This window comes from Sinohyriopsis cumingii, unplaced genomic scaffold (genome assembly GCF_028554795.1).
Source record: "Sinohyriopsis cumingii isolate HCF-2022 unplaced genomic scaffold, ASM2855479v2 utg000127l, whole genome shotgun sequence".
Classification (NCBI taxonomy): Eukaryota; Metazoa; Mollusca; class Bivalvia; order Unionida; family Unionidae; genus Sinohyriopsis; species Sinohyriopsis cumingii.
Genome location: NW_028315871.1, coordinates 787214 through 801311, shown reverse-complemented (window position 1 = coordinate 801311; position 14098 = coordinate 787214). Strand labels below are relative to the sequence as shown.

General features: G+C 35.3%; 1 protein-coding gene across 5 annotated transcripts in view; it reads right to left on the bottom strand.

Annotated features, from left to right (window-relative positions):
- LOC149774832 (uncharacterized) overlaps positions 1 to 14098 on the bottom strand; it is a 120279-nt gene that overhangs the window by 61620 nt on the left and 44561 nt on the right. For all 5 annotated transcript variants that reach the window (XM_089944679.1, XM_089944682.1, XM_089944681.1 and 2 more), the window contains exons 6-7: positions 9704 to 9985; positions 1294 to 1548 (exon numbers count right to left, since the gene is read on the bottom strand). In XM_089944679.1, coding sequence (XP_089800805.1) covers positions 1294 to 1548; positions 9704 to 9985 — 537 coding nt within the window. The remainder of the gene's footprint in view (positions 1 to 1293; positions 1549 to 9703; positions 9986 to 14098) is intronic.

Sequence of the window (14098 nt, the reverse complement as noted above, 5' to 3'; positions counted from 1 at the left end):
GGGCATCTGGAAAAAGAGATCATATTCTGAAGGGGTGGACCATTGACTGTCACACTCACATCTGGGGCATCTGGAAAAAGAGATCATATTTTGAAGGGTTGGACCATTGACTGTCACACTCACATCTGGGGCATCTGGAAACAGAGATCATATTCTGAAGGGTTGGACCATTGACTGTCACACTCACATCTGGGGCATCTGGAAACAGAGATCATATTCTGAAGGGTTGGACCATTGACCATCACACTCACATATGGGACTTCTGGAAAAAAGAGATCATATTCTGAAGGGTTGGACCATTGACTGTCACACTCACATATGGGACATCTGGAAAAAGAGATCATATTCTGAAGGGTTGGACCATTGACTGTCACACTCACACCTGGGGCATCTGGAAAAAGAGATCATATTCTGAAGGGTTGGACCATTGACTGTCACACTCACATCTGTTGCATCTGGAAAAAGAGATGATATTCTGAAGGGATGGACCACTGACTGTCACACTCACATCTGGGGTATCTGGAAATGGAGATCATCTATTTCCTGTTCACCAGAAGACTATAATTCTGTCAGAATAAATTACCTACTGACATCCATTAATTAATTACACTTTATTTGGGATCACAGTAACTAAATAACTAATTAGAACACAAGCCATCTGATAGTCATAATGCACTCATCTCTCTACTATGTGTTTGTCACAACCCTTGTTGACTAAGCTCTGACATCTGGACTTATCTATCTTAAAAATATGCAAAAATATACCTTGCTATTAACTTACAGTTTTCAGCATAATATTAATTAACGTTTAAGCAGATAATCAACAGTATTGTGAGGTAAGTATGCATATTCTTCCATTTTAAAGGCTTTCATATCCTAATTATTAGGCATAGTTGATTACAGTTTATGTATGTATACTGAAATAGTATCCAATCAACCATATGATATCAAAATTGAAATTTTAAAACATTTGGAAAGTAAATTAAATAAACTAAAGTATTGCATTCAATCTGCATATCTTAGAACTAAAGTTTAGTCACTTTTCTGTTTCAATTGTTATTGCACATCAAAATATTTTATGTTGTATGTGTGTTTATAGGCATTTAAGTCATTACCACCTTATTTTCTCAAAAACATTTCAGTTGTTCATTTTGTCTACATGAAAGCACAGACTGGCTATTCCCCACATATGTAACTACATTTTTCCTGAAAAGACAGCCACACCTTATAATAAAAGCAGTGGCCAGTTGCAATCTATGTGCGGTGTACATCTCAGGCTAAAATACAACCTACACTGGACAATAATATTAAATTCCATCTGGTTCCTCAGTGACCCGTACTTGGATGAATTGGCTGTGGCCTTGCAGGTGTATGTGCCATTGTCATTTCTGCTGATGTTTTGAAATCTCAGCAAGCTACCATTTGGTCTCTCTGACCAAAAGATCTGGTCAGGGTTTGGGTTCCCTGTTGCATTGCATGACACACTCAGGAACTGAGTCTCATTCACTGTCAGAGGAGTCTGTGTGTTGAATTGGATTCGAGGTAAATCTGTGATGAAATTAAAAAAGAATTGTATCAGAATACCAACGATCTGCATATCATACTCAAGGGCCATTAACATAAACTTATATGCCAATAATGTTTTATCATAAGATAAATATTATTATTTTTTAATTACTCTTCTTCAAACATGCTGGATCAATAAGAAAAACAAGTGAAAATGTGTATAAATAGGGATTTGATAATCACAGATGATGTTGGTGGTTCTTTCCAGGGTTTTCTCAGGTTCTTCTTCCACCATTAATACTGGCTGCCATGTATAGCCTATTGTGTGCTGAAAAATGGTGCTAAACCCTACAACAAAAATAACAACAATGATGATGATCTCAATGTTAACAACTCTTTATGTGCTATTTTCAAAATCAAAACCCCCAAATTATTCAGGAGTTTGTGAAATGCCTTTTTGCACCACTTCAAATGATATTTTTCAGGTTATATATCATTTATAACTATTCTTTACCTCTCACAAACATGGTAAAATGACCACGATCTCACAAACATGCTAAAATGACCACGATCTCAAAAACTCATTAATGCGACCACTATCTCACAAACTTGGAAATATGACCAATATCTCACACAATCACCTGTCCCAAGTTAAATCTTAGCTATAAAAAAAGCAACACTCTCTGCCCATATATGTCAGACACAAGTGATTGGTACCACAACATGTCCATACATCAGTTACTACTGGAGCAGAATGCCAGTAGAATACAACATGTTGGGAGGGTCATCTGTGTTATCATCAGATAAATATTATAATTTTTTAATTACTCTTCTTCATACATGCTGGATCAATAGGAAAGACAATTGAAAATGTGTATAAATAGGGATTTGATAAACAAACAATGTATTCCTGCTTAAGGTCAATATGTGGGAATTGACCTTTGATCAGAGTTTACAGCTGTATTTTTTATATCACATATAATTCATGGTGACTCATCTACTTAAAATATTCATTAAAATTACTAAAGTGCTCATTGACTTTTGGATTAATACATTATTTTGGATTTTTGTGAACTCTTTAAAAGGCATTGTTGATTGCATAATTGTGTTATATTAGGACATTCAAGACTTTTGGAATTGATTAAGAACATTCTATAATTTTGAACTTGAGCTATTACACATAGGATTATTTAAAATTTAATTCACAGGATTATATTTCTTTTGAATTCTTAATTTGTATTGTAGGGAAATAAAATGCTTATAGATGTTAAATAAATTGTTAGTTTTACTTCCTTTCTGTTACATATTTTAAGATCTGGTGTCATAACATAGGTCTGCAACTCCATCATACTCTGATTCTTCCCCTGGTGTCAATGAGTCAAGGTGTGACAATGGTGCTTGAGAATGCAAGGCATTGCATACTGTGACTGTAGACATTACACTGAATAATCCAGGTATGATGTTGGAATATGGGATTGTAATGTCACTAGAGGCATTGCATACTGTGACTGTAGACAGTACCCTGAATAATCCAGGTATATGTTGGAACATGGAATTGCAATGTCACTAGAGGCATTGCATACTGTGACTGTAGACAGTACACTGAATAATCCAGTTATGATGTAGGAATATGGGATTGCAATATCACTAGAGGCACTATATACTGTGACTGTAGACAGTACACTGAATAATCCAGGTATGATGTTGGAACATGGAATTGCAATGTCACTAGAGGCATTGTATACTGTGACTGTAGACAGTACACTGAATAATCCAGGTATGGTGTTGGAATATGGGATTGCAATGTCACTAGAGGCATTGTATACTGTGACTGTAGAAAGTACACTGAATAATCCAGGTATGATGTAGGAATATGGGATTGCAATGTCACTAGAGGCATTGTATACTGTGACTGTAGACAGTACACTTAATAATCCAGGTATGATGTTGGAATATGGGATTGCAATGTCACTAGAGGCACTGTATACTGTGACTGTAGACAGTACACTGAATAATCCAGGTATGATTTGGAATATGGGATTACAATGTCACTAGAGGCATTGTATACTGTGACTGTAGACAGTACACTGAATAATCCAGGTATGATGTAGGAGTATTGGATTGCAATGTCACTAAAGCTGGTACTAAGTTAGCATGCAACACAGGTCATATAACTATTCAAAAGTGATCCATGATGGCAACTGAACGGAACAGATGATCAGTGATGGTACTGGACTGAGATAATTATGTAACAAACATGGACTAATTCATAGCCAGGACTGACCCAGGTCAGTAAAAGCAAATGGTCAGCATAGCAAAATGATAATCTGTAAAGCTGAAATCAGCCAGGTACACTACATATAAACTTGTTGAAATGTGAACAAAAATGAATTATGTAAATGCCAGAAAAGACTGCATGTCATGTTTTCTAGTGTGTAACACAGCTACCAGAGTGAAATCAGTCAAGCATTACATAAGCTTATCAGGAAGTGGTTGCTAGTGAAAAATATGAATGTCTGTAGAAATTACCTGCATGACTCTCCTGGTCTATAATATTAAGTACTTAGTTACTGAAATGCATTGCATAAACCTGCCAGAAGTGGAGATTAGTGAACAAATAAATGTCCTGCCCATGGTGTTGTCAAGTGTAACTACAGCTAATAGCTAGTACATACAGATGAAATCATCAAGTATCACAAGAACTTACCATTAAGTGGAAGCTAGTGAACGAAATAAATATCTGTGTGACCTTTCTGTTCTGTAATAGAATACAGCAAGGGACAAGAAACATATAATAGGTCATGTACACACTGAGTACACATATTAGTGACCAGGACAGGTACGACTAAATGGTGCTGACATGTATTTTTTTCTTCAAATTATGTTAGAAAACTCTGACCTGGAGAGAAAGAGCAAGAAATCACTAGAAAAATAGAGTATCCAAGTGGAGATCACTCTTGTCTGGTTCAAAACTTTGGGAGTTGACAATTTAACATTTTATAACTAAAGTTTACCTTAGGAGGGCTGGATTTACAAGGTAATGGTAATAATCCTAATACATTTTGATTGGGTAACATATCTGAAGAAAAGAGTAATAAATTACTAAATAACAAACCAATACTGGATGACTATACAGTGTGTCCAATTCTATATATGCTAATCAAGGTGATACAATGTGATAAAAGAATTAAGTTGCTGATAAGAAATGTAGTGTGTATGATGTAACATTCAATATGCACTCAGGAATGTAGTGCATACAGTATCATGAATTATTGCATGCAATACAAACAATCTCATTAGACAGACATGGTTGCTAATATACAAGCTATAAGATAGGCATTGTACAGGTCAATGTCAGAGAGACATTGTACAGGCCCATGAGATAGGCACTGTACAGGTCAATGTCAGACATTGTACAGGCCCATGACATAGGCATTGTACAGGTCAATGTCATATAGACATTGTACAGGCCCATGAAATAGGCATTGTACAGGTCAATGTCAGATAGACATTGTACAGGCCATGAGATAGGCATTGTACAGGTCAATATCAGATAGACATTGTACAGGCCCATGACATAGGCATTGTACAGGTCAATGTCAGACATTGTACAGGTCCAAGAGATAGGCATGGTACAGGTCAATGTCATTTAGACATTGTACAGGCCCATAAGATAGGCATTGTACAGGTCAATCTCAGATAGACATTGTACAGGCCCATGATATAGGCATTGTACAGGTCAATGTCAGATAGACATTGTACAGGCCCATGAGATAGGCATTGTACAGATCAATGTCAGACATTGTACAGGCCCATGACATAGGCATTGTACAGGTCAATGTCATATAGACATTGTACAGGCCCATGAAATAGGCATTGTACAGGTCAATGTCAGACATTGTACAGGCCCATGAGATAGGCATTGTACAGGTCAATGTCAGAGAGACATTGTACAGGCCCATGAGATAGGCATTGTACAGGTCAATCTCAGATAGACATTGTACAGGCCCATGAGATAGGCATTGTACAGGTCAATGTCAGATAGACATTGTACATGCCCATGATGTAGGCATTGTACAGGTCAATGTCAGGTAGACATTGTACAGGCCCATGAGATAGGCTTTGTACAAGTCAATGTCAGAGATTGTACAGGCCCATGAGATAGGCATTGTACAGGTCAATGTCAGATAGACATTGTACAGGCCCATGATGTAGGCATTGTACAGGTCAATGTCAGGTAGACATTGTACAGGCCCATGAGATAGGCATTGTGAAGTACACAGGTCACAGTATATTATGTAATAAATACTTAAGTTGTATATGCTGATGATGGATTAATGTGATATAGTATGAACTGCTAGACACTGACACACCCACACTCCAAAGTATCCACTTTTTTAAAGTTCAAACATGGTAGCCCGAAGTTGTGGAATATTTCATTTGTGATACATGAGAAAGCAGTTATATGCCACAAGTAAACAAACATGGTCAAGTCGTTAGAAAAATCATATCACAAAAATACAATAACTAAAACTGTAAATCAGTTTAAGGAAAACCACAAGATGCAGATGTTGTAACTAGATTAATACATCACACTTCAAGATGCTCAGGTGAAAATTTTCTAAGCTACAGACATGAACTGAGCTGAATGAATTGTAACTGTTCAGCTTTATTCTGCTGATATGAATGTATCTGATCCAGTGGTGGCAATCCACTGCGAATTCATGTTTCCACAGACTCAATTACAGTGTTGGATACCACAGACACATATTCCGAGGTTTGGTCTAGTTCTGATACTGTCATTGATGAAAGTCAATGGATGAGGATCCTGATTCTTATTCAGACTATAATTCAGACTGGTTATCAGTGGTTGGATTATGATTATTCAGACTATAATTTAGACTGGTTATCAGTGGTTGGATTATGATTATTCAGACTGTAATTCAGACTGGTCATCAATGGTTGGATTATGACTGGTCAGACTGTAATTCAGACTGGTTATCAATGGTCAGATTATGATTATTCAGACTATAATTCAGACGGATCATCAATGGTTGGATTATGATTATTCAGACTGCAATTCAGATGGGTCATCAATGGTTGGATAATGATTATTCAGACTGTAATTCAGATGGGTCATCAATGGTTGGATAATGATTATTCAGACTGGTCATCAATGGTTGGATTAGGATTATTCAGACTATAATTCAGACTGGTCATCAATGGTTGGATTATGATTATTCAGACTGTTATTCAGACTGGTCATCAATAGTTGGATTATAATTATTCAGACTGTAATTCAGACTGTTATTCAGACTGGTCATCAATGGTTGGATTATGATTATTCAGACTGTAATTCAGATTGTAATTCAGATGGGTCATCAATGGCTGGAATATGATTATTCAGACATTAATTCAGACTCGTCATCAATGGTTGGATTATGATTATTCAGACTATAATTCAGACTGGTCATCAATGGTTGGATTATGATTATTCAGACTGGTCATCAATGGTTGGATTATGACTATTCAAACTATAATTCAGACTGGTCATCAGTGGCTGGATTATGACTATTCAGACTATAATTCAGACTGGTCATCAGTGGTTGGATTATGATTATTCAGACTGCAATTCAGATGGGTCATCAATGGTTGGATTATGACTATTCAGACTATAATTCAGACTGGTCATCAGTGGTTGGATTATGATTATTCAGACTATAATTCAGACTGGTCATCAATGGTTGGAGTATAATTATTCAGACTGTAATTCAGACGGGTCATCAATGGTTGGATTATGACTATTTCTGACTATAATTCAGACTGGTCATCAATGGTTGGATTATGACTATTCAGACTATAATTCAGACTGGTCATCAATGGTTGGATCATGATTATTCAGACTGGTTGTCAATGGTTGGATTATGACTATTCAGACTATAATTTAGACTGGTCATCAGTGGTTGGATTATGACTATTCAGACTATAATTCAGACTGGTCATCAGTGGTTGGATTATGATTATTCAGACTGTAATTCAGATGGGTCATCAATGGTTTGATTATGACTATTCAGACTATAATTCAGACTGGTCATCAGTGGTTGGATTATGATTATTCAGACTATAATTCAGACTGGTCATCAATGGTTGGATTATAATTATTCAGACTGTAATTCAGACGGGTCATCAATGGTTGGATTATGACTATTCTGACTATAATTCAGACTGGTCATCAATGGTTGGATTATGACTATTCAGACTATAATTCAGGCTGGTCATCAATGGTTGGATCATGATTATTCAGACTGGTCATCAATGGTTGGATTATGACTATTCAGACTATAATTTAGACTGGTCATCAGTGGTTGGATTATGACTATTCAGACTATAATTCAGACTGGTCATCAGTGGTTGGATTATGACTATTCAGAATATAATTCAGACTGGTCATCAATGGTTGGATTATGACTATTCAGACTATAATTCAGACGGGTCATCAATGGCAGGATTATGATTATTCAGACTGTAATTCAGACAGGTCATCAATGGTTGGATTATGACTATTCAGACTATTATTCAGACTGGTCATCAGTGGTTGGATTATGACTATTCAGACTGTAATTCAGACGGGTCATCAATGGTTGGATTATGATTATTCAGACTATAATTCAGACTGGTTATCAATGGTTGGATTATGACTATTCAGACAATAATTCAGACTAGTCATCAATGGTTGGATTATGATGTCCAGCCTCTGTATGAGTTACGTCTGGATCTGGATCAGCTGGACAGTGAGCATCACTTTCCGTAAATAGTAGCCATTTATGCTCAATTTAATACAGTTTCATAAATTTTACATATCATACAAATATCTTTTTTGTGTTTTAATGTATGTTCCATTTTCATTGTATAAATAACCTTACTAAGGGGTGATATATATGTCTATCTGAATTTACCATTAAGTCTTTGACATTCATGTCTTCTAGGATGACAAAAAGTAGGACTAGTTAATGAATTTACCATTAAGTCATTGACATTCATGTCATCTTAAATAATACAAAGTAGGACTAGTTAATGAATTTACCATTAAGTCATTGACATTCATGTCTTCTAGGATGATAAAAAGTAGGACCAGTTAATGAATTTACCATTAAGTCATTGACATTCATGTCTTCTAGGATGATAAAAAGTAGGACCAGTTAATGAATTTACCATTAAGTCATTGACATTCATGTCTTCTAGGATGATAAAAAGTAGGACTAGTTAATGAATTTACCATTAAGTCACTGACATTCATGTCTTCTAGGATGATAAAAAGTAGGACTAGTTAATGAATTTACCATTAAGTCACTGACATTCATGTCTTCTAGGATGATAAAAAGTAGGACCAGTTAATGAATTTACCATTAAGTCATTGACATTCATGTCTTCTAGGATGATAAAAAGTAGGACTAGTTAATGAATTTACCATTAAGTCATTGACATTCATGTCTTCTAGGATGATAAAAAGTAGGACCAGTTAATGAATTTACCAGTAAGTCATTGACATTCATGTCTTCTTAAATAATGCAAAGTAGGACTAGTTAATGAATTTACCATTAAGTCATTGACATTCATGTCTTCTAGGATGATACAAGTAGGACTAGTTAATGAATTTACCATTAAGTCATTGACATTCATGTATTCTAGGATGATAAAAGGTAGGACCAGTTAATTATTGACAGGACCAGCAACACTTTCAGGTTAGTGGTTTTGTCAATTTGCAGGACTTTTTGGTGAATTTTGTGCACTATCATGGCCATATGAAAATCAGGTCAAGTGATTTTGCTATTACACTTTATATACAACAGATTTAAGTCTCATCCATATTTAAGAAAATAAACAGCTATCATCCAAATTAAGTAAATACAAATACGTCCAAAAACATTAAGCTGCAAGAACAAAACAACTGTGTTAATACAAATATTGAAAATAAACTGCTAATAATCGCTGGTTAGAAATGCAACACCTATGTTATGCTATTCACTTTCAAGATGAAGAATGTCCAAAGGCAACTTTGATGATGCATATCTCATGCCAAATTATAATTAAAGAATTCATTACAATTAGCTATTTGTTATGTGGTCTTGAAGCTAATGGGAACTGCAGACTTCCAAAGTGAGTTCATTGTTTACTCTACAGACCTTTATGGACTTACATTCAACATTAAGATTGATTGGCACTGACACAGCATGCAAATCCTTGTCTATGGTGTACCTGTTGACCAGCTCACAGGATATCATTTTTCTATTGTCACTCCATATAAGTCCCATTATAACTAGATATCCATTGGCATCTGTGATTCCTCTGTCACTGATCCAGTTGACATTAGAAGTTGGATTACCATAGTCACTGCTGATACATTTCAATGTTCCATTCTCATTCTCAAGCCATGGAAAATAAACTCCATATTCCTGGACTTCTGGCATGGTTGGCTGGTCTGACAAAGATTAAACAATCAACATAATATAAAATCATCATACTTTATTCATCACATTTTTTACATCCATCTAATTGTCGTTTCTATTATCTATCAATTATTATCTGTAAATTATAGCTGTTTTCACAGGATTGATGCTTTATGGGCCAAGAAGAATTTCCAGGAACACAAGTCAGTTTCTCCATTTGTAATTCTTTTTACCTACTCAGAACTGTAATTATTCTTGACAAACTTCAACGTACCAAATATAACAACAAAAATATTGTTCTTATAAAATGTCTAAGGGTGCATGCTTGAAACATACCTCTAAGTGCACTACAAAATTCTTTGTCATAGCATTTGAACTTGTCTCAGACAATGTCAATAAAAAATATCTTTATACTAAGTTTGGATAAATCTGTAATAGTATTGGGGGGAAAATAACTTTTTTTAAATCGCAGAATTCAAGGTATTCTTCAAATCTATCAAAACAACTATACACTGTATGAATACTGCATTTTTATAAACTATTGTATAGGCTAACATGACCATCCAATTAAACTATATACTGTATGAATACTGCATTTTTTTTAAACTATTGTATAGGTCAACATGACCATCCTATTAAACAACTATACACTGTATGAATATACACCGTATGAATACTGCATCCTTTATAAACTATTGTATAGATCAACATGACCATCCTATTAAACAACTATACGCTGTATGAATACTGCATTTTTATAAACTATAAAGTTTGGATAAATCTTTAATTGTGTTTGGGGAAAATAACTTTTTTAAATAGCATAATTCAAGGTATTCTTCAAATCTATCAAAATGACTATACGCTGTATGAATATACATTGTATGAATACTGCATTTTTTATAAACTATTGTAAAGGTCAACATGACCATCCTATTAAACAACTATACACTGTATGAATATACACTGTATGAATACTGCATCCTTTATAAACTATTGTATAGATCAACATGACCATCCTATTAAACAACTATACACTGTATGAATATACACTGTATGAATACTGCATCCTTTATAAACTATTGTATAGATCAACATGACCATTCAATTAAACAACTATACACTGTATGAATATACACAGTATGAATACTGCATCCTTTATAAACTATTGTATAGGCCAACATGACCATCCAATTAAACAACGATACACGGTATGAATACTGCATTTTTATAAACTATTGTATAGGCCAACATGACCATTCAATTAAACAACGATACACGGTATGAATACTGCATTTTTATAAACTATTATATAGGCCAACATGACCATCCAATTAAACAATGATACACGGTATGAATACTGCATCCTTTATAAACTATTGTATAGGCCAACATGACCATCCAATTAAACAACGATACACGGTATGAATACTGCATTTTTATAAACTACTGTATAGGCCAACATGACCATCCTATTAGTGAAGTAGCAGATACAAGATTTTTCACATCATGGGAGTTTATGTTGGCATCATTTTCATTTAGAACCATCTAGACATACAGAGAAATGTTTTAGAAGATACTTTATATTGATATGACCATCCCTTCAATAAGAGTATTGAGTGTGTATGTGTGTGTGTGTGTGATTTGGATTTTTTAATTTAGCTTTAAAAAAATGTCAGTCATATTGCTATGATGTCTGCAGTGTGGCAGTTTATAGTGATGTCTAGCACTGTGGCATCATGCTACAGACATGTAGCATGATGTCCCACCCAGTCACATTATTCTGACACCAAGCTGACCAGTCCTAACACTAACTCTTAATGCTGAGAGCCAAGCGAGGTAGCTGTTAGTACCATTTTTGTAACTCTTTGGTATGACTTGGCTGAGGATCGAACCCACGACCTCCTTCATCCGAGGCGGACACTCTAACCACTAGGCCACCAGAGCAGTCAGTAGGAGTATTGACAAAAACAAAATGTTCAACATGGATGATAGTGATTAGCATTTGTAAACTCTTACTTTATTTCAGGGCCAACAAGATGTCCAAAGTCTTTTGGTGTAATCAATTCAAAAGTAATAAGCTGGTCACCATAACCATGAAGCTGGACGTCGGATTAGCGCCATTCCATTTAAATCAAGTAGACATTCAAAGAAGTCTTATTAGCGCCATTCCATTTAAATCAAGTAGACATTCAAAGAAGTCTTATTAGCGCCATTCCATTTAAATCAAGTAGACATTCAAAGAAGTCTTATTAGCGCCATTCCATTTAAATCAAGTAGACATTCAAAGAAGTCTTATTAGCGCCATTCCATTTAAATCAAGTAGACATTCAAAGAAGTCATTCAGTGAAAACCTGATGTCAATATGACCATCAGTTGAGAAAATTTTAAAGTAGTGATAAACAAACTCCATGGTGAACAACACAATGGTAACGACATTATAGGAAATCTTCTAATGAAAATCCTATGTGGCAATTACCATCCATACTGGAAACATTTTCAAGATTTCCACCATGGTGGAAATATTGGATGTAAGATCATCACCACTGGACACAAAGGAAAGATTTCAGACACTCTACCTGGTGGTGGGAGTCCTAAGCACTGTAGGAACTTAACAGAAACAGAAAAGCAAGGATATAAACCCAGACTACCCATCTAGGGGCAAGCTGATTCTTAGTACTGGTTGGGGAGAAAGATCGACCAAGAATGGTAACAAATGCCCATGGACTGGTATTTATTGTCCTGCTCTGTGATTCATGCTAGATATCAGAGAGTAAGGAAAGATCGTGTTTTCTGATATGGGAATGTTCAGATTGGCTTGGAGGTGCCAGCAACTTCCTCACAGCAGAAAGTACCCATGATAACTCTTCAGAAGTGCCCATGATAACTCATCAGAAAGTGCCCATGACAACTCTTGGGATTGGCATGTTGGTAAAACCTTGAACTAGCAAATTCCAGTAATACATTCCTGGATCAACAATCTGTTAACTTTCTTGAACTGGGAAAGTGCCACTGCACCCTCCCAGGATCAACTTTTTGGTGATAGCTTACACCAAAACATGTCATCTGTCCTTTCCTCCCTGGAATTGAGGTGGTCAACTGGAGAAGAGGAGGAGATGACTTATTACTTTAAAAGCATCAGCTCCCTGGTAGGTCAAACACCTCTTCTGTCAGCAATGTGCAGCAAGAATATCTGACATTGTCTATATACAATTAGCACACACTAAATAGGTATAATGGGTATCAAATAAGTCTGTTGAGGCTTAAAAAAATTACCAAATTAATCAAACACAACAAAAAATCAACAAATATCCACTGAAGAAACTGATGTTATACTGGGCAAAATGAATATCAAAGAATTACTGAAAGTAAGATCATTTCATTTTAATGCAGAGAGTTGAAATCATCACTTATATTCTTCAGCAATGGTATGATTTTCAAATATGCTTCTGTGTTTGCCACACTGGATATCAAACTGTAACTATTTTCATTTAGGACAAACAAAACACTGAATTTCTTCTGGAGAAAACCCCATGTTGATAAGACTCTATTTTGGAGACATAACTGTAACAAGATTCTAGTGGTGAATGCCATTGTAGTTATCATGGATATCACATTTGGACTATTTCATTCATAATCAACTATACATAAAAAAGTTCTTGTGAAAGGACACTGTCAGTACGATCAGCTATCTAGAAGTAGCAATTGTAAGATTTTCCAGCCGGTATTTTTGTTGGCCATATTGAAGGTTGGTTTGGCATCATTTTCAATTATGATCCACTAGACATTATAAGAAGTCTTTAATTGAAAACCTCATGCAAATATGATCATTCATTAAGGAGAATTCTAACAAGACTGTCAAGATGGCCACTGTGGTGGTGACACAGAATGAGAAGCATCATAATCATTTAAAACCAACCAGACATATCATAAGAAGACTGTATGCCTTTGTATAGCTGATGTTGCTATGAAGATTAATTCCGGATTAGTAGCAATAATAAGATTCTTAAGATGACATCATACTGATTAAGGATTTAAGCCAATTTAATTTATGTCCCAAAATGTTCAAGATGGTGGTCATATTTGACACAAGATCAGCACAATTTACATTGAAAACCAACTGAAAAGACTTTCTTGTATTCAAGATG